Consider the following 26,375-nt stretch of genomic DNA (forward strand, 5'->3'; position numbering starts at 1 on the left):
TGCTTTGTGTTTTCAACATTAGAATATTGTGTGTTTTAGGACACAAAATGATGTACGATCCTGACAGGACGTTTTTGCGTCCAGCGGCTTCTACTGACTTCAATGGAAGCTACCCACACAGAATTCAACCCTTTGATTTCATTTCTTTGCGCACATACTGTGCTTTTATGTGCATTTGCGCACCAAAGGCCCCCATAGACGTCTGTGGGGGGGGTGCTTAAGTGCGCACAATGCACAACGGGATGCACAATGCTGTGCGCAATTCAGTGAGAAAAAGAACACATTTGGAACTCCTTAGGCTAAGCAGTCATTTTAAATCAAGGCGTGTTCGTCTGTTGCGCACAACTTAACATGCTAATAAAGTAAAAAGTAGAGTAAAATGTGCCAATACGCGTAGGGGGTCGTCACAGTGACTGGCGTAGGGGGTCGTTACAGTGACTGGCGTAGGGGGCCGGCACGGTGACTGGCGTAGGGGGCCGGCACGGTGACTGGCGTAGGGGGCCGGCACGGTGACTGGCGTAGGGGGCCGGCACAGTGACTGGCGTAGGGGGCCGGCACTGTGACTGGCGTAGGGGGCCGGCACGGTGACTGGCGTAGGGGGCCGGCACGGTGACTGGCGTAGGGGGCCGGCACGGTGACTGGCGTAGGGGGTCGTTACGGTGACTGGCGTAGGGGGTCGTTACGGTGACTGGCGTAGGGGGACGTCACGGTGACTGGCGTAGGGGGCCGGCACGGTGACTGGCGTAGGGGGCCGGCACGGTGACTGGCGTAGGGGGCCGGCACGTGACTCATATAGCAGTCAGGCCAGTCTTGATTGAGAACCGTAGGACAATCACTCACACAAATCTATGTTTGATATTCCATTCTGCGTCATCTGTCCAATCAGTATAACCTGTTGTGTGTTTGAAATAACTGATTGTTGAATCACTTGCAAAACTACATCATTGACAGAAGAGGTGAGGCCTCTGATAACAGCATGGCGCGCAACGGGCGAACAGCAAGCGAGTAACCATCAGACCTGGTTTTTGCTTTATGACTGTAGAAGATTCCGTTTGCTACAAAGATGTCGACAAAAGTACAGCCTCATATTTTAGTTTCCATAAAATCACACGTTGCTAGTTGTGACAAGAGCCAAGTATTTGTGGCGGCCTCCCCTCGTCCTCCCATGGATGATTGACAGCTTTCTCACTATTACTATACCTAGGGAGAAAGCTGTCAATCAGAAGCAGGTGGGTGGGGTTTAAACCCAGTAGATCATGAATATCAAGAACTCCAGACCACATGGGCATGATTGAGAGGACTTAACATGTGATATTATGGAAACTACCATAAGAAAACCAGCAAGGGACATCTCACTATTATCAGGGTGACTGGCACTAGGTTGTGCTACCTTCAGGTAGGGCAGCATAAACCTAGTGACAGATTCTATTTAACCGCTCTGGGTGGCTTTACGTGGGACAACAATCATCGGAATAGTCGCTCGAAAAGGTCACTAAAGCATATGAACAATTGTAGCTTACCGTTTGTCCAATTTTGTGATCGCTGATCAAGTTGTTGGGGGCATTAACATGGGCCGTAATGTTGTGTATTGACTAGTAAGGGTATGTGAGGTTCTTTGGCGGGCGTGTATTTGAATTTTCAACTCCTCCCAAACACAAGATCATTGGTTGCCGAGTCCACTGAACGCACCTAAAAACTTACGAGTGATCTTCGAGGGAACACACTGCCCCTACTGAACAGTTGATGCAATAGCAAGTGTATCTTCAAAGATCTTAATCAGCCAGAGTCCATAGCAGCGAGTGTTCTACCGAAGAGCAGTAAACACACACCTGCCGGCAAAGTTGTTGGCAAGTCGTTGAAAGACTATGATTACCTGTTTACACCAGACGATAGTTAATCATCCAGCGACTATTTTTAGGTGAGCTGAAACAAAGCGGCTACTGAATGAATTATCACTGTTACCTAATCCACGGCCGTACTTACACAGAGCATCTCCGTCTTACATTCGCTATATCAAGCGACTATAGTTTCCGAAAGGTGCATTTACACACACAGTGATCGTTCAAAATTAGTCAGAAACTGACAGTTTTGAGCGATCATTTTGCATTAGGTACTAATGGGCTAAATCAGCCCTTTAGTACTTTATGTGCATGTATTTAGAGAACAGCGGGTGGTCTGTTCTCTTAATACTTCGCTATTGTTCTCCAGCGGGATAGCGGCTGTTAGCAGCTGTTAAAGGATGTTATCAGCACTGCCCGTGGAGAACACAGCGTGCGGTCCGTCTTATCTTATTGTCCTGAGGGATGAGGATTTCATGCGGACCTGAAGTCAGCGATGGATGAAAAGTGCACAGTAAGTGCACGATGGGCACACGTTTACACACAAAGATTATCACTCAAAACATGGCTTTTGAGTGATAATTGTTGCGTGTAAAAGGGCCTTAAGTCACTCTAGACCCCCAGGGATATTAGAGAAAAGTTGCATACCTCCCATAAATATCTATGGGGACCTTTGCTGCAGAAATGCAGGAAAATAGAGCGTGTTCTATGTTTTTGCAAGCGCAAAAAATAGGAAATGTGTACGAACCCATTGATATCAATGAGTTTTATTCTCTGGGTATTGCGTGCGCAAATACGCTCGTGTGAAGGAGCCCTTTTTCTGCCGCAGTGAATTCTGCACTAAAGGCCGCCTGCAGACGGGCGGGTTGGATCCGACTGCGAGGATTCTCGCCACGGGACCCGACCCGAGCGCCTGCAGAGAGCGGCGCGTACTCGCCCGCGGCTCCGGCTGTTTGATGTGGCGCAGACCGGAGCTGGCGGGTGGGCAGTGACGTTTCTGTGCAGGGCTCGGCGAGCCCCGCACACAAATAGAGCATGCCACGGTTTGTTTGCCGTGCGAGATTTCGCGCGGCCAAACCGCGGCCGTCTGCATAGGATTGTGTTTGTTAACGCAATCCTATGCTGGCTTCCAGCGGTGGAAATCCCGCGGGAAATCCCACCGCGGAATTTCCGCCCGTCTGCAGGCGGCCAAGATCTTCAAGTCTCCTTGCGGCTTTTAATGTGGAATCGCCAGCAGAATTAAGCAATTTCCAATTTCCCATTCAAATCTGCACAAAGCCGTGCAGAATTTAGCGCAGCTTGCAGTGCGTCCTGCGGACTAATTGCGCCCGTGTGAAAGCGCCATAATCTGCAGTCACTCTGCAATGACTTTAGAAGGATATTTCATATATTGGATGGGGCCTTGTTATCAGGTCTTTAAGAGCCGCCGCCGTCTGTCTGAGCTTGTATTAGTAGAGCAGGTGATTATATTTTCCCGTAGGTGACACTTCCCACAGACATTAGTATAAATACCCGGCGGACAGCAGTCATGAGACGTGGAAGCTCAGCGGTTTACTTTACATGAGGCAGCTTGAGCGATCTGTATATAAATGGTCATGAGACACGGCTGCACAGCTGTGCTGGAAATGTGTGTCCAAGCTCCGGCTCTTGTTCCATTAGTGTATGAGGAAGTATATAATATACAATGAGTACACGGGAGTTCGCACGTGAGGTTCAAATTTAGCTTTGGACACGTTTCTTAGACTGTGTTTATGGACAATACATAAAGCTCCGACCTATGCAACTTTATGCTATATACCTGTGTACATTGCCCATTGACTCCCATGTTTCAGAAAATGTATATTTGACAATATACATTTTTTTTCTGGTGGAATGGCTCTGCCCTGGCCGCAACTTAGGAGCAGGAACAGGGTGACTTCATGGCGTCAACTCCTGCTCTTGGGGGCCGTTCGTCGGTTGAATTGACAGTAGCACTTCTTAGCATGTATATGGGTTGACGGGGTGGATCAACCCAATCAGCCAATCACCATTACTTTGTGTGGATTTATTCTGGCTCCTCCTCACAGAAGACGCTGGTTATACTCCTATCTAAGGACTCCTTGTCCAAAAGGGTTTCTGGTCCAGTCAGCTGTGATTATTAGTTATCTGGGGTATTCTACTTCTATACCTCTGTGACTTTTACCTCTGCGTTACATCTAACCTTTGCTACATTCCCTGTGATCATCTAGGAAAAGTCAGGGTCACACCAGGATTCTCATGTGGGGTCGCCCTCATCAAGGTGATCACCCCTCTTATAGGTAGGGTTACCTACTATCACTAGATTAGGATCAGTTTCCCCATTTACTTTTCCTTATACTATGTTGTGTTGCTCACATTGTTTAAAGTGTGCATATTTACTTGCTGATGGGGCGCTACGGTTATACTCTGCACGGACGTAACACACAATCATTCAGCACTCTTTTGGTATACATAGAAAATTAAATAATGGAACAGTATGCCAATTACACTTGAAGAAATTATAATCTGATCCAAAAAAACCCCACTACTGGTGCAAATTAAATAGTACAACGTTTCGGGTATGGTAGACCCTTCATCAAGCATTTGTAGGTTCTTTTCTATGTGCGCAGCAGTGGAGCCGTAGCAATTCGGTAGCTAGTAGTTGTGCTGCCTGAAACCTTTTTTTTGAACTCTTTTGGTACGCATCTGACCCATGCAGTGTGAAGATAGCCTTATTTAAAGCGAACTGAGCATTTTGAAAATAAGCATCTTATGGGTAATTGTATGGTTTTGCGATTTTGATCACACTGAGATAGAATTTCTGAGATCGGAATAACCCTTTAAAGCGACCCTCCGCTTTTGTTACAAAGTTTTGTTCTGAGACAGGAGGGAGTAGTTATATTATCTGTGGCTGGTTTTCTGTTCTGAAGTTCCCCTGATCACCTTGACTCAGGTCCAGTTTTCAGATGGCCTAATCCCCACACTGCATTGGTAGTATTAGACTACCAATGTACTATATCTGCTCTCTGATTGGCCAGCACATCCCACATGGACAGTACTGGCCAATCACAGCAGTTCACCAAGCGCGTTAGGTAGCTAGAAAATTGTAGGGGGCCGTCTTGGCTGAAAGCCGGGTCCCAAACTGGATGGACATTGACCGAGAAGAGCAACAGTAGATAATATATTTTCCTTCTTTTAGTCCTGAGACAGAATTTTTTAATCCTTCCCTTTATACATGGCTCCTTCATATTTCTTCTATTTGGTGTTGATTCACACTTGCTTGCCACCTTATTATGACATTCGAGTCCCTATCCCACATGCTTGTTTGGTAATTCTGCAATGTCCATAGAAAAAATGGGTCCCATGCAAATTTTCACAACCCATTAGAAAGGAGGATAAGGCCAATCGGTGCTAGACTCTACTCCAGGTCCAGAGGCGTAAGCTGGGTACTGAATCCCAATGCGATTTCCATAGCATCCCAGCCTACTATGTGTTATTTATAATACTGGTGTCCCCTTATGTGGCAGAGGAGTCTTTGGACCCCCCCGAGCGCCAGGATCTCTATGCAACTGCTACTTTTGTCCCCCTCCTCTCCCCCCATAGATATAGCCCTACTAGAGGCCACATAACAGTTGCATTGGCTCCCAGTATGTCACTACACCCATGGCTTGAAGTAAGGATACATGACTACTTTGCTTTGTGCTACTTGAAAGTATGACAAGCTGAAACTTTGTCACAATGGTTGCATTTCGTGGGATTTGTCAGAAGATCTGTCATATGCAGCGGTCTTTAGAAGTGTTACAGCCTATATGCATGCTGCTATGTCCGATGGACGGGTGATATCACGGCATCAGCCTCAGCCCACGTAATCCAGTATCATTCTCGCATTGGAAGCCGACATGAGAACTTCTCTGCTGGTGTGTGGATGGATTGGCCATCTCGGAGGCGTGAGTCCCAGCTGGCCAATTAGCACTTGTCTGGGCACATTTATTCCGGCTCCTCCTCATTGAGGACGCCAGTTATACTTCTCCTGTGAAGGTATTTCTGGTTAAGTCGGCAACTCCTGTCCTGTTCCACTATCAGATTAATCTGGGGAGTTGTCACATCTATCTCCGGACTTATCGCTATTTCTGGAATGGTATTTCATGTAGGTGATTACGTGTTTAACACCTATACAGCATGTATTGTTACTTATTAAAGTAAACACTATCCCTCTTTTCCATTAGGAAGAGTCAGGATCATTCCAGGTTGCTGATGTGGGGTCGCCCTCATCAGGGCAGGCGCTCAGCTTTTAGGTAGGGTTTCATTGTATCAGTAGGTTAGGGTCAGATTTCTGGTTCCCCCACCTTTCTGGTTTAGTAATAACTATTTTGTGTTCACCACATCAGTATATTGTGTTTATCAGTCCTTTTAGGACAACAAATGATGTCAGATACAGATAAGGTGTTTTGCGTCCAGCTTGGACATAACACACGCTCTATGCAGCTTATCCACCTTGTCATTCATGCAAGATGACTGCATAGAAGTTTCTGTGACCAATATTTTATATGTATTATGTAGATCAGGGATTGGTACTATGTTCTTGCAACAGCAGGGCCATGGGTTCGAATCCAACAAGAGGCAATATTTTAAGTATTACTAGCCAACTGTTACGGTATACTACCCTTGATACGCCAGCCCGGGTGCTCTAGATCTCACCCACAACCACTGTCCATACCTGCTTGCCTCCACTCCTGGCTAACCCCAGGCGGGCAACTGGGCGGCGGTCCCGACTCTCACTAGGGACCAAAAAGGCACGCTGGTGTACCTGAGGGAAGGGTAGAATACTGACAGATGAAAAGCAACCACCATGAACAAACTAATCAGAACCGAAGCAGATGGAAAAACCTGGCAGATGGTAGCAACTATAGCAGACAATCTGATAGAGGCAGGAGACCTACAGAGGCAGACTAGCTAGCACACTGAGGGAAACCAATAACTGGCAGTGACTGCGCGTCCCTGCCAGACCTTTAAACAAAAGCCTCCGCCCAGGGGCAGAGAGAAGGAGACAGCCCACTCCCAACAGATCATAATGAAGGGGAGCTCGTGCACGGCAGCTGCATTCACAGGTGCGCGCACGGCGCCGTTGGCCAGGCACCCGCTCTCCTGGCAGCCGGACAACAAGCCGAGGGGACACGCCCGACTGCGGGACCCCGCACACCGCCGCCCCAGGAGGACCAGCAACCGCCACATGGTAACACCAACCTTTCAGATCACTGGGCCAGGGGCTACTGATACTCAGCACCTGTCCACTGTAGCTCATAGTGTGAGGGGCCCCCTCAATGTCCACATACTATAATAGACAGCTATAAACATGCTTATCCAATTTCACAAGCAATATTTTTTTTTAAATTGTATATACTAAATTACTTCACAATAAACTTGCTTACAATAACCGTCTGATATTTTGAAGGTCAGCTCTGCGCACACACTGGCTAATTGTAGGGTAGAAGAGCCATTTCAAACACAAGAGCCTTTGCTCGTCCCGTTCCTTCTGCTTCCTGCCTGACGGCTGTAACCGGGTAAACACTGTACATTAAAATTCTGCCCACCGCCAGGCTTGTAAATGAGAGGGGCGCAGCGGCAGACTGGACCCCGATAAAGCAGAGGGTAAACAGAATCCCCCCAGCTCCACAACCAAGGAATAGTAGAGCTTAGTTTCAGGTGTAGTACACATATATTTATCAGATGTAGCAGAGGTGTGTTGGTCACATCTACTAGAGCTGTGTTGGTCAGATGTAGCAGTGCTAAGCTAATCATTCGCATTTTTTTAAAGCAATGTATTTGCATTCTGGCAAAACGGGAAAACATCTCAGCTATTTCATCCGTGCCTCACGAGCGCCCAAAAATAAGATTTTCCAAACTGTTGTTGAGAAGTTCTTTGAAGATGCACATACCCGGCATGGGTGCTCTCACACGTTCCAGAATTGGCCGCGGAATCCAAAATATATGCGCACAATGCACAGAGAAAAGAACGCATGCATGTCAGTGGATCCTGCTCTATTTTCCTTCCTTTTTTGCACACCAGAGGTCCCGTAGAAGTCTATGGGAGGTGCGCAACTACGCACTCAAAGTGCGGGCAAATGCGATATAAGCCGCGCAATTCTGTGAAGAAGAGAATAGATCTGAAACGCTGTAAAAAGTCAGTTGTGTGAAAGCAGCCTTAACGTACCTCATCGCCCATCACAATGATAGGAGGCGTTAAAAAACGCCGTACAATGCGGTAGAAAATGGCGCTCAAATCTGAACACGGGAATTTTGATCACGGCGTTTTGCTAATGCCTGTGGGAGAGCGGCGAATATGAAGGACTGTAGGATTTCTCGTTTGAACAAGCCAACGATGTATCTAACCGCACCACGAGAGCGAACGAGCTAGCGATGACGTCATTCGCGCGTTCCCTCGTTCAAACGATAAATCATCTAATAGGACCCAAAGTCCTCCAAATCTTCATTGGGAAGATGTCCAAATGTTTCCGAGAGGTGTTTACTTAAACATCTCTTTGTCCCTCTCCGCTCCCGAGAGTCTCTCGCACAGGAGGACGGAGGGATCACATTGCAGGAGGCGAAGAAGAGAAGTGACATTGGAGGCTGCAGCAGAAGTAGAGACAGGAAATAGGGGGTCTCGGAGTAATGAGTTCCAGTCACCCACCACTCTGAATCCCAGAGCCGGAGCAGGCTTCCTTGGAAAATAGTTTTCTCCTGACTACTTAGTAATATTTAGCTTCAGCGCTGGAGGTAACAGGCGGCTCCTCCTTGTTGTCCAACCGGTCCTATGATACTTGTTAGACTTTAATACTCGCTATTAGAGAGATTGAATCCTGCAACAGGCTTAAGCTAATTCGCTTTGTGAGCGGCACTCTGTAGACAGCCCGGGGGCCGCAGCGGAGAATGTGACCAGATTCTTCCAAGTTTGGAAGAAAAAAAGAAGAAAGGAACCGAGGCGACAGCGTCCTACCGGAACAAAGACCATGTCCCCGGCCGAACCAGCGACCCGGTTTTCGAAGGGAAATTGAGTAGCGAAATGGATGCGAAGAATGGATGTTGAAATCGATATTTACAAACACTTCACGTGGCTCCGAAGGGTAAGTTCACGCCGAGTCCCTATAAGGAGCCGGTTTTCCTTCAGCTTTTCTTTAACTTCTTGGAAGACGTTCAATTAGTTTGATTGCTGAATCCACACGTTGAGCGCCGCAGCGGGCGCTTTGTCACTACAGCAGCGTTATATCTGCGGAGCGATAAGCCGGGGGAGCATGTTGTATTCATGTGACACGACTTACTGTAGTGCATTGTGCTGTACAGTCAGGAAACGCGACAACTCTCGCAGGGCTCTTCAGCTCTCCCTCGCACGGGCGCGCTTGCGTGCGCAGAATTTGCGTGCACAATACGCAGAGAATAGAAAAAAGCGAAATAGAAAATCAATGGGTTTGTTCTCAGTTGCTTATTTTGCGCACACAAAAAAAAAATAGGACCTGCTCTATTTTCGTGCGCGCCAAAGGTCCCCATAAATGTCTATGGGAAGCGCATAATGTGCGCAATTCTGCGCAGGAACACATCCGGAACTCATTAAACTTAATAGCCATTTAAATTAGGCTGTGTTCGTCAGCAGCACGCAAATGAAGATGCCCAGCGTGCGCAAAATGTACAGATGAACACGTACGTAGGCGCGCAAAAAATCCTCGGACATAGCGCAAATGCGTTGCGCTGAGGCATGCACAAAAATGCATGCGCCCGTGTGAAGGGGGCCTTTTACACGGATCTGATCGGCGTTCAAAAAATCGTTCAAGTAAGCGACCAAACGACGAACGATAATCGTTTACTTTTTGTCCATCGTTCGTTTTATGCAGTCGTTCTCAGTCACTTATACTGCCAATGTGAACGACGGAACAAATTCTCGTATGAGTGCGCCAAGGATGCATCTGCACGAGCGAACGAGTTAGTGGTGACATCATTCACTCAAGCGAGATTCGGCTCGTCTAAAAGGACCCTCAATGAAGCTAGTGGCGACAAATACATGAGATGCTCTAATATGTCTTCCAAAAGCAGACTTCAGGGGCCGCGGCTACTTGTGGCGCCATGTTTATTTTAACGTTTATTGACATGAAAGTCTTACGTTCGACTGCTCTCTGCGCCAATTTAGTTGTATTTACACAACCGTTTTTTGTATTTTTTTCAATGTTATTGTCCTTGTGAACTCCGTCCGATCGCGATATGGACGGAACGCGAGCTGGAAAATAATCAGTTGATTTCTATGAGCTAATTTACATGAGCAAGATTTTTTCGCTTGCGCCAATAGTGCGAGCCAGACAGATCACAGCATTTTGGGGCGATTTCTTCCGTTATTTTTCTATAAAAAATTGCATCCCCCTTTCTATGCGTTCGCGGTGGGATTTTACATTTTTTTGATTGAAGCAATATTGACGCATGTGAAAACCATAAGTGCAGTGATGAGATGTATTTTTTTCACGAAGCGCATCGCAATCGCAGAGAAGATCGCAGGTGTACAAACATGACATTAATCCGCGTTCCTCAGACCGCTATCGCACTCGCCTGTGTGAATACGGCCATAGGCAGATCTTGGGGCCCTGCGGCTGGAAGTAGCGCCATGTCTATCTTAAAGTTTAATGACATAAGAATCTTACGTACGGCTGCTCTCTGCGCCGATTTAGTTTCTTGGGGCCCGTCCACCATTGTGTTGTCATCTGTGACATGCACTACATTGAACCTATTATAGCCTGTGGGTCCATTAAACAATACATACGTTTAGCAAGGGATCCGTTACTTGTGGTTTTTTTGTAAAATTGATGTGTTTTTATGTGGTTTTCTCATGAGTCTTGTGTGGTGCAGAGTGCTAAGGCAGCAGAAATGCCATCCTAAGATCTCCCTCACAACCTGAAGGTTCAATCCCCACATGGTTCAGGCAGGGGGGTAACTTGAAGCTTCTGGGCCCCAATGCAAAATTGGTAACAGGCCCCCAACTATAATGCTTTATTCATAGTACTGGGCTCCCAATATGGAGAAGAGAGGCCCTATGGGCCCCCTAAGGCTCCTGGGCCCGGGTGCAACCGCATCCCCTGCACCCTCTAAAGTTACGCCCCTGGACCGTTCAGGTATCTGGCGCAAGGTTGACTTCATTCTTCCGAGGTCGGTAAAATTAGTAATAAATTACCTGAAAGCGATGCGGAATAAGTTGGCGCTATACAAATCGCAAGATTTATTTTTCGTCATTTTTATACGTTTCTCACATATGTCAAAGTGCCAGTAAGGACGGGCCCTAAATGATTGTATGTATTTAGGGCCCATTCACATGGGTGTATTTTTTACTGTCTAAACACAGACAACACAAGGACCCATTTAGCTAAATCAGTGTATTCAGACTCTATTCTGTATCTGTATTCACAGACCAAAATCGCCCATGAAAGTCTATGGGAGTGCAAAAAAAAAAAATAGCAAACACGGGTGTTACATGTATGTGCGCTGCATGTTTACACATGTTGCCATCAGACAGTGAAAACAAAAAAAAAAGTGAGATTATTTGGTCCTCTTACCATTTTTTATCCCTTGTGCACGAGAAAAACGGATGCCGCACGGATATAGAAAACGCACATACACTGCAAAAACGCACGCAGAACACACGAACACGTGTGTATTGATACGGGAAGTATGTGCAGTTCGACACTGTAGTCTGGGGCGGCGTTACATGACTAGCGGCTCGAGTGAATGTTAGCGACAATTGTAAACACGGCGATCAACTAGGTGATGAGCGAGAATTGGTTCCATAGTCGCTGTGTTTCAGCTCACCTAAAAATAGTCGCTGGTTGGTTAATTATCGTTTGGTGTAAACTGATTAACGCTTGTCTTTCAACGACTAGCCAACAACTATGCAGGGAGGTGAGGGCTTGTCCAACGTGTGCACCTCCCACCCAACGCTGATTGCCTCCAGCCATTTCTCAGAACACTTTGCCCTCTTGCTTAACGCTCATTGGTTCCCGAAAACGATCGAATGATCTTCGACTGAAAAGAGATGCAGAATAGAAAAGAGGGTGGAGCAAAACCCATATGGCACGAGTGGCCTGGAGAGGTGGCAAGGGCCCTATAGGTTTAGAGTATGTAAGATATTATGGAGGTGCTGCCGACCAGATCCCGCTGTGCCTAAGTGGGAGTGGTACAAAAAAAATGGTGGCTCAGCACTCCAAGAGCAGTCGTGTTTCGGTGCCAATCCCCTTCATCAGTTCAGCTGGATTAATTACTAGAACAATTGGAGACCTAAGGAGCGTAATGTCCGAGAGGGTGAGGGTGTCACCGCTGAGACCCCCACTGATTCTGAGAACATGGGTTTCCGTCTACTATCACTTTGGGGATACTTCTGCCACCCACAGTGACATCTCATTGAATGGAGCGATGGCCACCGCTCCATTCATTTCATTGGGGTTGATGGAAATTGTTGAGTGCTCCTACTCTGCTATCTCCGGCGGTCCCATTGAAAGTGAATGCACCACCACCACTCCATTCACTCTCCGTCTCACTGTGGGGAATGAGCCAAGCCCAAAGTTGTTAGGAGGAGGAGGACACAGGAGTCCTGTTCTCGGGATCGATGGAGGTCTCAGCGGTGAGACCACACCAACGATCATGAAGTTACCCCCAATCCTACAACTTTAGATTTGGTATAACCCCTTTAAACTTTATTAATAAAAGTCTGGAGAACTTAATGAATGGATATGGGTCCTATCAGTAGTGTTTTCCGGTACACAAGTGGTTAATTTCTGGCGGTTCAAGGACATAAAAGGTAACTGTGTCACATTGTGTTTTCGTTTTTGAAAGTGTTTCTGCCCAACCTGTTTTCTGTTTGTACAAACTGACTGCGAAGGTTACTCGCTATCCACAATGCAGAACGCCTTCTAATAAAGGGAAACCCGAGGCGACTGCGGCTGCGCGGCTCAATGTGCCGAAGCGGAGCGTGAAGTCCTAAAGTCGTCTTCTCTGCACTGGTTTCTGCTCACCAAGCTGCTTTATCACTTGAGGGTATATCTAGGCGCACTCTATATCTGGGCCATTGGGTAGCTGAGCGAGCACCGCCAAAGTGTCAGGAAGGAAAGTTGGGAACTTTGATTCCAGAGGGTATAGAGTAAAGCTCCTAATATTCCATCGCTGTAGCGGCACAGTCTGTTCTGTCCAAAAAGATAGTCACGGAAGAGGAAGTGACACCTAGGAAAGTTTTCTTTAGCATCACTGAGTGCCAAGATGTAACTCTATGATGGCGACTCTCTGCAGGTGGCGGTGACCCCCACGTCGGCGATCACGTAACAGAGTATAGAGTTGGCAGAGAAAAGTGCAAGTCTGTGCTGAATCTCCATCATCTCTGATGACCAACAAACATTTAGCGACAGGCAGCAAAAGAGTTCTCATTGATTCCAATAGGACTCTGATTTTCCAAAAATTGTGTGCAATGGACTTCCTGACCATGATAGATTGTGGCTGACAACAGATAGGAAAACTGCATCGGTTTTAAAGCAGCTGCCATAGATGAAAATAAAAAATATCTGCTTTAGTTCCAGAAATAGCGCCACACTTGTCTGAGCTTTTGTCTGGTATTGCAGCTCATAGCCATTTAAGTGTATAGGCTTGAGCTGCAAAACCACACACAGCCCATGGACACAAGTGGCACCATACACAGCCCATGGACACAAGTGGCACCATACACAGCCCATGGACACAAGTGGCACCATACACAGCCCATGGACACAAGTGGCACCATACACAGCCCATGGACACAAGTGGCACCATACAAAGCTCATGGACACAAGTGGCACTATACACAGCCCAGGGACACAAGTGGCACTATACACAGCCCAGGGACACAAGTGGCACCACACGCAGCCCATGGACACAAGTGGCGCCACACGCAGCCCATGGACACAAGTGGCGCCACACGCAGCCCATGGACACAAGTGGCGCCACACGCAGCCCATGGACACAAGTGGCGCCACACGCAGCCCATGGACACAAGTGGCACCATACACAGCCCAGGGACACAAGTGGCACTATACACAGCCCAGGGACACAAGTGGCACCACACGCAACCCATGGACACAAGTGGCGCCACACGCAACCCATGGACACAAGTGGCGCCACACGCAGCCCATGGACACAAGTGGCGCCACACGCAGCCCATGGACACAAGTGGCGCCACACGCAGCCCATGGACACAAGTGGCGCCACATGCAGCCCATGGATACAAGTGGCACCGTACATAGCCCATGGGCACAAGTGGCACTGTACATAGCCCATGGGCACAAGTGGCACCGTACAGAGCCCATGGACACAAGTGGAACCATACACAGCCCATGGACACAAGTGGCACCATACACAGCCCATGGACACAAGTGGCACCATACATAGCCCATGGACAAAGTGGTGCCACACACAGCACATGGTCACAAGTGGCGCCAGACACAGCCCGTGCACAAAAGTGGCGCCAGACACAGCCTATGGACACAAGTGGTCCTAGACACAGCCCATGGACACAAGTGGTCCTAGATACAGCCCATGGACACAAGTGGTCCTAGACACAGCCCATGGACACAAGTGGTCCTAGACACAGCCCATGGACACAAGTGGTCCTAGACACAGCCCATGGACACAAGGGGTCCTAGACACAGCCCATGGACACAAGTGGTCCTAGACAAGGCCCATGGACACAAGTGGTCCTAGACACAGCCCATGGACACAAGTGGTCCTAGACACAGCCCATGGACACAAGTGGTCCTAGACACAGCCCATGGACACAAGTGGTCCTAGACACAGCCCATGGACACAAGTGGTCCTAGACACAGCCCATGGAAACAAGTGGCACCAGACACAGCCCATGGACACAAGTGGCACCAGACACAGCCCATGGACACAAGTGGCGCCAGACACAGCCCATGGACACAAGTGGCGCCAGACACAGCCCATGGACACAAGTGGCGCCAGACACAGCCCATGGACACAAGTGGCGCCAGACACAGCCCATGGACACAAGTGGCGCACGACACAGCCCATGGACACAAGTGGCGCACGACACAGCCCATGGACACAAGTGGCGCACGACACACAGCCCATGGATACAAGTGGCGCACGACACACAGCCCATGGATACAAGTGGCGCACGACACACAGCCCATGGACACAAGTGGCGCACGACACACAGCCCATGGACACAAGTGGCGCACGACACACAGCCCATGGACACAAGTGGCGCACGACACACAGCCCATGGACACAAGTGGCGCACGACACACAGCCCATGGACACAAGTGGCGCACGACACACAGCCCATGGACACAAGTGGCGCACGACACACAGCCCATGGACACAAGTGGCGCACGACACACAGCCCATGGACACAAGTGGCGTACGACACACAGCCCATGGACACAAGTGGCGCACGACACACAGCCCATGGACACAAGTGGCGCACGACACACAGCCCATGGACACAAGTGGCGCACGACACAGCCCATGGACACAAGTGGTGCCAGACACAGCCCGTGGACACAAGTGGTGCCAGACACAGCCCGTGGACACAAGTGGCGCCAGACACAGCCTGTGCACAAAAGTGGTACCATATATAGCCCATGGATGGCGCCGTTTATGGATAAAAGGCAGATCCTAATGCTAGACCAGCCATTTGTGCTACAGGACATACACAGGGTTAATAAGGCACAGAATCAGAAGCTGAGCCCATTCCATACATGAGCGTGATTGGAGTTGATGGCTGTTAACCCTTTTAATGCCACTGTCAATTCTAAAAGCAGCATTTAAATGGCGCAATTGGCAATCAAAAATCTCAAACGGCCGCCTGCGATGGGATCGCAGGATGCTGCCTGGGTGTCATAACAGCTGGCTGCCTTCTGAAGACCCCAGGGCTGCCATGTATTTCTGCCATGCTTGTGTCACGGCTTAATACAATGCCTGCACAAGCACTGTATACTGCAACTGTATTGCCGTATATTGCAAGTTCAAGTCCCTTGTGGGGACCAAAAGGAAAACAAAGTGAAAAAGAAGTTTATTATTCTAAAAAGAAAGGATAAAAAATCGTGGCTTGTCCCGTCTTTGGGCGTTCGCTCGGAACACAATCGCCCATTTTTTTCTAATGGGGCCGGCGCAGCATCGCACAGCGTGTGAGGTGCGCACAAGTGTGATGCGAGAAAACAATGGGAAACACTCTGCGATCCTCCGCCATGGAATCGCTACTTCCCTAAAGTGATGAGAGGCGTTTTTAACACAAAAACGCCTTGCATCCGCAGGGACACCGCACGTTGGCGAGCGCGATATCGGACTGAGTTTCACGGCCCAGTGTCGCACTCGCTCGTGTGAAATTAGCAAAATTTGGCATGGTCATAATTGTGCTGAGGTTATCAGGTCGTTCTTTTTTTTTTTTTTTTTTTTTTTTGCGACAATGTGTACGCTGTAAAAACAAGACCTCGCCAAGATGGCAGAATGGCTATTTTTTTCCATTTCCCTCCATTTACAAATTCTTTGAAGTTTTCCTATATGTTATACGGTACATCACATGGCTGCACTTGCTCATCTGTAAGCACCTGCATGTAGGACAAGTCCGATTAGTTTTGCAATGTATGATCGGCATTAGGTATTTCAGCTATGCAATGATTATATCACCATTGGGACAATGCCGTACTGTAGGCGAAGGAATGACAAATATTTCGAGTTCAGTGATTTATCCGTCCTCCCACCTTTCCAGGTACTGCGGCATTGTATTAGATATTCAGCTTCTTGGGTGCAGCTCTCAAAACGGCTCATCCCTGTTTTCTTTGCTGATGAATAGAATTCCAGAATGTCAGTGAATACTGACAGACAGCAAAGCAATGCTAAATAAGGAATGTCATGCAAATTCTATGAAAAGTCGTTCAACAACACCAGTGAGAACCCAGCTGAGATCAACAACAAAGAAATGGCGAATATTGAAAGAAAGCAAAAGAGGGAAGAACTCCTGGATTTACTGCAGATTTTTCATACAATTTCAAGGGGAAAAATGTTCTTGATGTCCCCTTCCCATTTGTGCGCATCTTTACGAAATGAAAGTTGCAAAATGCTAAATAAAAAGTTACTGCATAACGTTGAGCGTGGCAGGATTGGCCACAAGGTGGTGCTGTGCTCCACATGGACCGTAAAGTCCGCTGATTGAGTAGGATTTAGTATAACTATTACAGTGGTTACTTAGATAGGTTGTCTCCCCCCACACTGTGAGTTCTGGGACTGATGGCACTTTCCGCAGCCAGTGCCCACACCATTTACCCGCGGCATTGCTATGCAGTACCACACACTGCCCATTCATTTGGCTCAATAATACGTGGTCGTGCCAAGTCCCCCCGAGCGGAAGCAGGTCTGTGAAGTTCAATCCTTCTGCTGAGAAAACTGGGACTGCTGACAACTATGCTGTTACATTTCATCCTCTTCTAGACGCCTGCAATGTACATCCAGTAGTACCTATAGAAATTGGGCAGGGGACACCAGATGGGCTCTCTGGCGAAAACATATACTATACACATCTATAATGTCCAACTTGCAGGGGCGTAACTATAGAGTATGCAGGGGATGCGGTTGCACCCGGGCCCAGGAGCCTTAGGGGGCCCATAAGGCCTCTCTTCGCCATATAGGGAGCCCAGTACTATGAGTAAAGCATTATAGTTTGGGGCCGTGTTACAAGTTTTGCATCGGGGCCTGAGAGCTTCAAGTTATGCCTCTGTATCCAAGAGTAGCATATAATCCATGGGAATATCCATATGATTATACATATTGCTATATAATCCAAATAAAATGTGGAGTCACTTTCTATAGGTGTAGTAACTGCTAACTTGATTTATAGCATTATAGCACACTGTCAAGTTATCGTAACGCACAGTGCATGCTAATGACTGCTACATCTATAATGATCCTGAGTTACATCCTACATAATATACTCCAGAGCTGCACTCACTATTCTGCTGGTGGAGTCACTGCTGTTATAATCCATCCTTGAAAAGGAATGACAAGTTATTTGGAGAACCAGCTACAATTTGCATGACCATGCGGCACCTGTTCATTAGAACAATTCCTGACATCCTCCTTTGACCCCTTTCGCACAGGATCTCTTTTCTCTGGATGTTTTTCCTCATTCCCGCCATTCTTGGTATAGTCTCCACATTGTTACACAAGTAAACCCCATAAGGTTAGCAGTATAATCCCAGCCCCGGCTAGCCTCACCCCGATGACCAGGCCTTGTTAGAAGTCGCCGGAATTGCTGGATCTTGCTGGATCTTCCCATCTAATGTGGATTCACACTGAGAGCTCAGTCACACAGGACGGGAAGATGGCAGTGCGGACGAATCTCTGCACCTGCCGGAAAAAGAACACATGGCTGGCAATGGAGCCGGTCATGCGGAGATTCGTCCGACACACGGTGCAGCCGTCTTCCCGTCCTGAAACGCGTGTGGATCAGGCGCCCGTGTGACTAAGGCCTGAAACTGATCCACAGAAAACTTGTCACGTGATTTTATACTGCATTCCGCAGTCATGTGACTAGTTTCCATACAGGGGAGCGCCAATCATGAAAGGACTGGTGTCTCTTATAAAGTGGCCATTCGGTGTATTTCCAAAGTTTCTCAACTTTTTATGTGCAACGATCCTAAATGTAAGATGTTAAATGCTATGAAACGTGTACTTAGGAATGTGTTTCTAGGCTGAAGAGCCATATTCTATATAATATTCAAATCCCGAATAGCCCCCAGTGCTGATCTGGGTAACAGCATCACCTATTCCAGCGCCGTTCCCCACCGAAATCACTGTCTATAGAGTTCTCCTTCTTCCCCATATAAGGCAGCACCAACTTCAAACAGGGGGATCTTAAGAGAGAGACGGCTCTGATTACAAACAGATGACTTCTAGTCTTTGTTCTTGTCGTTTTACTAGAATACTTTAATATTTTGTAAAAATGTGCAATTTCCCCCCCCCCCCTCGTAAAACGTAGAATAATCTACGCTGCCGTATCTGCAAATAGCCTGCTGATGGATTGTGTTTTGATGTTGTAGCATCTGTTCATCCTTCGCTTGTGAAACCTAAAGACGCCGGAGTGTAAAGTGAACCTGTAATCCTCCGCGCGGTTCTGCGGTCTTCACAATGCAGAAGGAATCCCGCTGCCGGCTCTGATTTCCGCACGCATGTGGAGAGGACACATTGCAGAAGGGCTTATTGTAGGAGACCTTCCACATTTACTTTTCAATGACACATTGTAACGCGGCGCTGGAGCGAGACCGCGTCCGTAAATAGGAGCGATCGGGAAGGGTACGCCGCATAATGGGACGTCTCAAGTTTTGGCTTTTAGTTCAATGAGGCGCTCACTTAGACAATTACAACCACTTGGGGCTGTCTGACACGGGCAACGGAGGGATCGGCGGTAGGGAAAGTCCTGGGAAACCCCTTAAGGTACACGAGGAGAGTATCGTCCGGATTCTTGCTGGAAACAGCGAATTTGGGCGATAATCGTCCCGTAAACATGCAGCCGCCGACAGCACTGAGTGAGAAAACACTCACTGGTTGGACTCACTTGGTTTTTAGTAAGAGTAGATTCACACGGACGTATTTGCGTGCATATACCCTGTTTCCCTGAAAATAAGACATACCCTGAAAATAAGACATAGCGTGATTTTCCAGAATTTTTGAGGATGCAAAATGATTAGAGATGAGCGAACCTACTCGTTTCGAGTAAATACTCGATCGAGCACCGCGATTTTCGAGTACTTCCGTACTCGGGTGAAAAGATTCGGGGGGCCGGGGGAGGCGTGGCGGAGCGGGGGGTAGCAGCGGGGAACAGGGGGGAGCCCTCTCTCTCTCCCTCTCCCCCCCCCCCCACTCCCCGCTGCAACCCCCCACTCACCCCCGGCGCCCCCCGAATCTTTTCGCCCGAGTACGGAAGTACTCGAAAATTGCGGCGCTCGGGCGAAAAAGGGGCGTGGCCGAGTAGGTTCGCTCATCTCTAAAAATGATTTTTCAGGCTTTTTGAGGATGCTTGAAATATAAGCCCTACTCCAAAATTAAACCCTGCTAACAGTTAATTTAAGAAGTCAATTTAAATAGTGTCCAGGCAGCTATACATGTAAAAAAGTTAAACCTTTTTGAACAAAAATTAATATAAGACACTGTCTTATTTTTGGGGAAAACGCGGTAATACGTAGAGGATAGAACCCGTTGATTTTAATGGGTTCATTCACATGCACATAGTTTTTGGTAGTGCAAAAAAACCCAAAAAAGCAGCATGCTCTAATTTCCTGTGCGTATGCACACCAAAGGTCCCCATAGAATTCAACAGGAGATGCGCAAATGCGCTAGGAGATGCGTGATACGCTGTGTAAGTCCGCTGGAAAAAAGATACATCTAAAACTCATTAGACTAATTAGCCATTTAAATTGGTGCGTCTTTGTTTGCCGCGCACAAATGAACATGTCCTGCGAGAAGTACAGTACAGAAAACCAAATATGTGCACAAAAAAGTATATAGTTCGGCCTGGAAATACGCAGCATTCTGGCGTCCGCAAATACGCATACGCTCGTGTTAAAGCGGCCTGAAACTATCGGCCCATGTAAAGAGGAGCTGCTCAGTGGTTACTGTGAATGGAGGCAGGTTGCTGTTACCATCCCCAGCCCGCTCTGCCTCTGTTAACCTGAATGCCTATCCTTCCTGTGTAAAGGGACCTTTAGGAAAGTCTACAGAGGCTCGTCCGGATACTGTCGAATGTCTGTAGGTTACTTACACTGGAGCACTCTGCGCTCTATTAAAGCGACCCCCCGGCATGGACAAATAAAGATGGTCGCACTACTTCTCTGACTACCTGATGCACACTGTATGCATGGGCAGTCAAAGACACTACATACTGCTCTGACTGGCCAGCACTGCTCGTGTGGGCAGCACTGGTCATGTAGACAGCACTGGTCATGTGAGCAGCACTAGTCATGTAGACAGCACTGGTCATGTAGACAGCACTGCTCATGTGGGCAGCACTGCTCATGTGGGCAGCACTGGTCATGTGGGCAGAACTGCTCACGTAGACAGCAATGCTCACGTAGACAGCACTGCTCGTGTAGACAGAACTGCTTGTGTAGGCAGCACTACTCATGTAGACAGCAATGGTCATGTAGACAGCATTGTTCATGTGGGCAACACTGCTCATGTAGACAGCACTGCTCATGTAGACAGCACTGCTCATGTGGGCAACACTGCTCATGTGGGCAACACTGCTCATGTAGATAGCACTGCTCAAGTAGACAGCACTGCTCATGTGGGCAACACTGCTCATGTAGATAGCACTGCTCATGTGGGCAACACTGCTCATGTAGATAGCACTGCTCATGTGGGCAACACTGCTCATGTAGATAGCACTGCTCATGTGGGCAACACTGCTCATGTAGACAGCACTGCTCATGTGGGCAACACTGCTCATGTAGACAGCACTGCTCATGTGGGCAACACTGCTCGTGTGGGCAACACTGCTCGTGTGGGCAACACTGCTCGTGTGGGCAGCACTGCTCATGTAGACAGCACTGGTCATGTAGATAGCACTGCTGATGTGGGCAGCACTGCTGATGTGGGCAGCACTGCTCATGTAGACAGCACTGCTGATGTCACTGCTCATGTGGGAGGCACTGCTCATGTAGACAGCACTGGTCAATCAAAGCAAGTGTAGTGTCTTTGACTAATGATGTGCACCAGGAAGTTATAGAAGCTGGTGAGGCCATCCTTGCTGGTCCAGGCCTGGAGGGTTGTTTTAACTTCTTAACCAGCTCACAACATACACCATGAATGTGGTACCCGCCACACACTTCCTATTTATTTCTCACATAATACTTCCATATACCGCTTCAATCTCACATAAGACTGCAATGCAATATACAATAATGCCACCATATCCCATTAAGGCTGGGTTCACACAGGGCGGATTTGCCGCGGTTTTGCTGCATTTTTTCTGTTGCGGTTTTGCCGCAGAAGAACTGCTTCTGCGGCAAAACCACTTCAAAGGTTAATCTGGGCTTGCGGATTTTTCTGTGGATTTTTGTGCAGAAAAATCCGCAAGTGTTTTTTTCCGCAGCGCTTTTTTACTTTTTGCCGCATATTTGGTGCGGATTTGGCTTTGTCCATAGAGGTCTACAGACAAAAAAGCGCTGCGGAAAAGACCGTAGAATGAACATGCTGCATCTTTGAAAACCGCGACGCAGTTGCATTTCCGCACTGCGGCTGTGCGGAAAAAATCTGCACTGTGAGAACAGCTTTTTGGCAAATCTCATTTGTGCTGCATTGCACTGCAAACGCAGCGGTTTTGACGCAGTGTGGATATGCAAAACCGCGGCAAATCCGCACTGTGTGAACCCAGGCTAAATATTCCAGCTTGGTTTCCAGTTGATTCTCGGATTCTTGTCCTTGAAGCTACCTCGGAGTTGAGGGTCCTGGCGTATTTGTGACCCCCTAAGACCAGCTGTAATGACATTATATTTTCTGCATGTGCCTCTGTGGCTGCTATGGGCTACTTCTATTGGGTTTGGCCTATTCCCTCGCCCCATGGAGTCTGAGGTACCCCACAAGGTTCTCTGCTGTGTTCACCCACCCGCAGACCGCTGTAGGGCATCTTTCATTTCCACCACTGCTCCCCGTCCATCCATCCCAGGTGACGACACCGGCTGTCCTGTGTCTGCAGATAACATTCATGGCCGTATGGACGCCGATCACATTTCTGCTCTTTTATAGTGTTTGCGCAGATTATCTTCAGGATTCACCCGCTGCGGATTTTGCTGCCTCCGTTTCTGGAGAAATTTATAGAAGAACAAACAATCCAGAAATCTGATTCTGAGGTTATAAGTATAAACTGTGGAGATGCCCACAGCCAGCAGTCAAAGACCTCTGTACCATCAGGGCACACCCTGGAGAGTGGGGGCAAGACCAGTTCAGCTGCATCCCTTTCATTAACCCATTAAGGACCAGGCTTAGTGAATTTACAGTGCTTGGTCCTGGACTTTAATCCCGGATGATAGTAAAAATACAATGTAGCAGAAGCTGATCGGCTCCTCGTCTGTCAGACATAGCTGAGGACCCAGAGGGGAAGGGAGAGGCGTTTTTTTTACGCGTGTTAAAATTGCAAGTACATAGATGTGATGCGTTTTTTTTGTTTAAAGCAAAAACGCAATGTGCTCGCATCTAGAATCACAATTTTTACAAATGCGATATTGGTTCGAGTTTCTCGGACCGATATCCCACTCGCCTGTGTGAATGCAACCCTTTCCTTGTGTGTTGTGAAACAACAGCAAACAGCTGATCAGTCGGGGACCTGATCTGTGGACCATAGCAGATCAGCTATGGATCACCTATCCTGAGGATGGGTCATCAATAACAACTGCCTGGAAAACCCCTTTAAGGACCCTTTTAAATTGACCAATTGAATCCAACGAGATTGGAACTAATGGTCTTTACGCATGCCAATAAGGACAAATGATGGCCAATATGATCATTCATCTCCAATACAGTATCATCATTATTGACTACACATCCCCCGTTTACATTGTGAGATTTACTGCCTACAATGATAATTTTTGCAGACGCACAAAAGTTCCAGTCAACCGATGAAGGAGCGTTGCAATATTTCCCAGGGTCCAGTAATCATTTACAGACTAGTCTCTTCCTGCTTTGGCCAATCCAAGCCACCATCAGTATCGTATCCGCCATATTTATATAGAAATACACCATGCTGGATAATAGGTTAATGCCTCCTTACCATTGATTTTGGCTATAGTATCCAATATCGTACGGACTCAAGTATAAAAGAATGCAAAATCGGTAACAGGGTCACCTCACCTGCCATGTGCCATATGAGCCACACAGGTGCCAGGTGTGCTTGCCAGTGGGGTTTCTCCACTTCCACCTCTTTAGCACCAAGCTTCCTACTTTGGACGGTGGCTAGGGTGCTTGGGGAGGGAGTCGGGCTGTGCCACCTCCTGTGAGCTGCTGAACAGAGTGGTGTAGAGGTGCGTGACGGAGCCCCGAATCCAAGATGGCACCCACTCCCTATGTGGCTCTACCCCTTCTGCCAAACGCTGGCTACGTCCTCCAGGGCAAGTGAAGAGCCGTTCCTTCTGCATCTGGACCTCGTTGTGGGCCACATAAAAAATGACATGGCAAGCCGATTCGACCCGCGGGCCTTGAGTTTGACACATGTGTTGGATTGTATTGATGGATAGACTGCTGATTTCTGGAATGTCTACATAACCGCATCCCTGGATGGCTGGCCTCAACCATCTCGGTATAAATCAACCACTGCTGTGCTTGAAGACACTACTTCATAACTGCAGGGAGGTGCGAAAACAAAAACATGTTGCACTGGCCGCCAACAATTCAATAGCTGATAGCCGTGCAATGCAAATATCTCAGAAATGTGGCAGTAGTACGATGATACATATCTGTCAATACTGGGCTAGCCACTAGACCGGCCGAATATTACCCCCAGACCCCCTATAAGCAATGCCTGGGCTATTTGTAGAATGCCAAGTAGACTTTACTCTGTAACGTATGTCATGGGAAAATCTCTAAGCATTCACTCAACAAGTAGAACGTCCCGACCCTTGGAATGTCTTACAGGAATACAAAAACATTAGTCGGGCACATTTTGTAGTTTCTAAAAAAAGAATCATCCCCCTTGATATTGTACATTTTTATTTGCGTTGAGATTTTTCCAAAATTCCCAAAGAGCCGAGATCGTTAAATCTAGTTTTCTTCTTGCTTGCCTTTGAGGTCAACGGCCTCGAGTCTAAACTCCGAGGAGCAGTAGATAAAGATTATTCCTCAGAACTACAGACTCAGCTGGAATTGGGGACTTGTTTTTTGCTGTGAGACAAACCAGCCCAACTGGGTCAGGGGTCAAAAAAAAAATTGCTTGTTTAACCATTTATTGATGATTAGGGGCAAGAAAAGTCATAGGCGACCATAGGATTCCTTCCGGGATTTCGGTGAGAGTGATAGTAGGACGGATATTGCAGTTAATCACAACTGAATTTTTGAAACGACCCCCGCTGTTTGCGGACAGAATTCTATCCCAGGACAGGTGAGGCAGGGGGCTTTATTACTTGCAGTTGTTATTCTCTGCCACTATTCCGATCCACCGGTTTTAGGCCCCGTTTTTGGTCTTCCAAGATGGCTGCAACAATTTTCAAACTTAATAATGCCACTCTGCATTGCCCTCTGATTGGCCAGTGTTGATCACATGAGTAGCTCTAGCCAACCAGGTATAGTTCATTGGTAGTCTTGCACCATCAAAGCACTGTTGGGATTAAGTAGTGTGAAGATTGCATCAACCATCTGGGATGGCTGAAGACAGGACCTGGAACCAGTAGATTGGAGGGATGGCAGAGCAGAACAAGTGTAGGTAATATACCCCTCTCTTACTCCAGTACCAGGACAGAATTTCTTTCTCCCAAACCAGAGGCCACTTTTGAGTAGAGCTAAGCCTCGTACATGTAGCAAAGCTGTGTGCCTGGAGCCTGTACAGTGGCGCAGGTCAGAGCTTAGCTATAGGGGGTGCAGAGGTAGCAGTCACTACCGGGCCCTGGAGCCTGTACAGTGATGCAGGTCAGGGCATAGCTATACAGGGTGCAGAGGTAGCAGTCGCTACCGGGCCCTGGAGCCTGTACAGTGGCGCAGGTCAGAGCTTAGCTATAGGGGGTGCAGAGGTAGCAGTCACTACCGGGCCCTGGAGCCTGTACAGTGACGCAGGTCAGGGTGCAGCTATACAGAGTGCAGAGGTAGCAGTCACTACCGGGCCCTGGAGCCTGTACAGTGACGCAGGTCAGGGTGTAGCTATACGGGATGCAGAGGTAGCAGTCGCTACCGGGCCCTGGAGTCTGTACAGTGGCGCAGGTCAGAGTTTAGCTATATGGGATGCAGAGGTAGCAGTCGCTATCGGGCCCTGGAGCCTGTACAGTGACGCAGGTCAGGGCATAGCCATACGGGGTGCAGAGGTAGCAGTCGCTACCGGGCCCTGCAGTCTGTACAGTGACGCAGGTCAGGGCATAGCTATACGGGGTGCAGAGGTAGCAGTCGCTACCGGGCCCTGGAGCCTGTACAGTGGCGCAGGTCAGGGTGTAGCTATAGGGGGTGCAGAAGTTGCAGTCACTATCGGGCTCTGGAGCCTTAGGGGGTGAAGAGGCCCCTTTATCACATAAGCAGACACCAGTATCATAAATGGCACATGTATTGGGGTGCAAGAGCTTGCAACTATGGTTAGATATTACAGATTGGCATGTGGTACCATATACAAATGGTGCACTAAAGATGTAAGGGCGGTTTCATATCTGCGTCGGGGGTTCCAGTTTCCGGCTCTGGCTGTGGTCATAGTAGCTAAACAAATAAACCAATATAGTATGGGAAAAATCATTTATGTCACACAAAATATCTATTTCTGCACGGTCATTTAGCGAGAACTGCAAAAGAAAT

The 26,375-nt window shown here is 48.0% G+C and overlaps 1 protein-coding gene across 11 annotated transcripts in view; it reads left to right on the plus strand.

Moving 5' to 3' along the window:
* PPFIBP2 (PPFIA binding protein 2) overlaps positions 1–26,375 on the plus strand; it is a 157,141-nt gene that overhangs the window by 33,243 nt on the left and 97,523 nt on the right. The window contains exon 1 of one of the 11 annotated variants that reach the window (XM_066583278.1): positions 8,438–8,956. The exons of the other annotated variants lie outside the window; for them this stretch is intronic. Coding sequence (XP_066439375.1) covers positions 8,900–8,956 — 57 coding nt within the window. The 5' untranslated portion in view covers positions 8,438–8,899. Of the gene's footprint in view, positions 1–8,437; positions 8,957–26,375 lie in introns of those variants that run through there. 11 annotated transcript variants of the gene reach the window in all.

Source organism: Eleutherodactylus coqui, chromosome 11, assembly GCF_035609145.1.
Source record: "Eleutherodactylus coqui strain aEleCoq1 chromosome 11, aEleCoq1.hap1, whole genome shotgun sequence".
In the NCBI taxonomy this organism is placed as follows: Eukaryota; Metazoa; Chordata; class Amphibia; order Anura; family Eleutherodactylidae; genus Eleutherodactylus; species Eleutherodactylus coqui.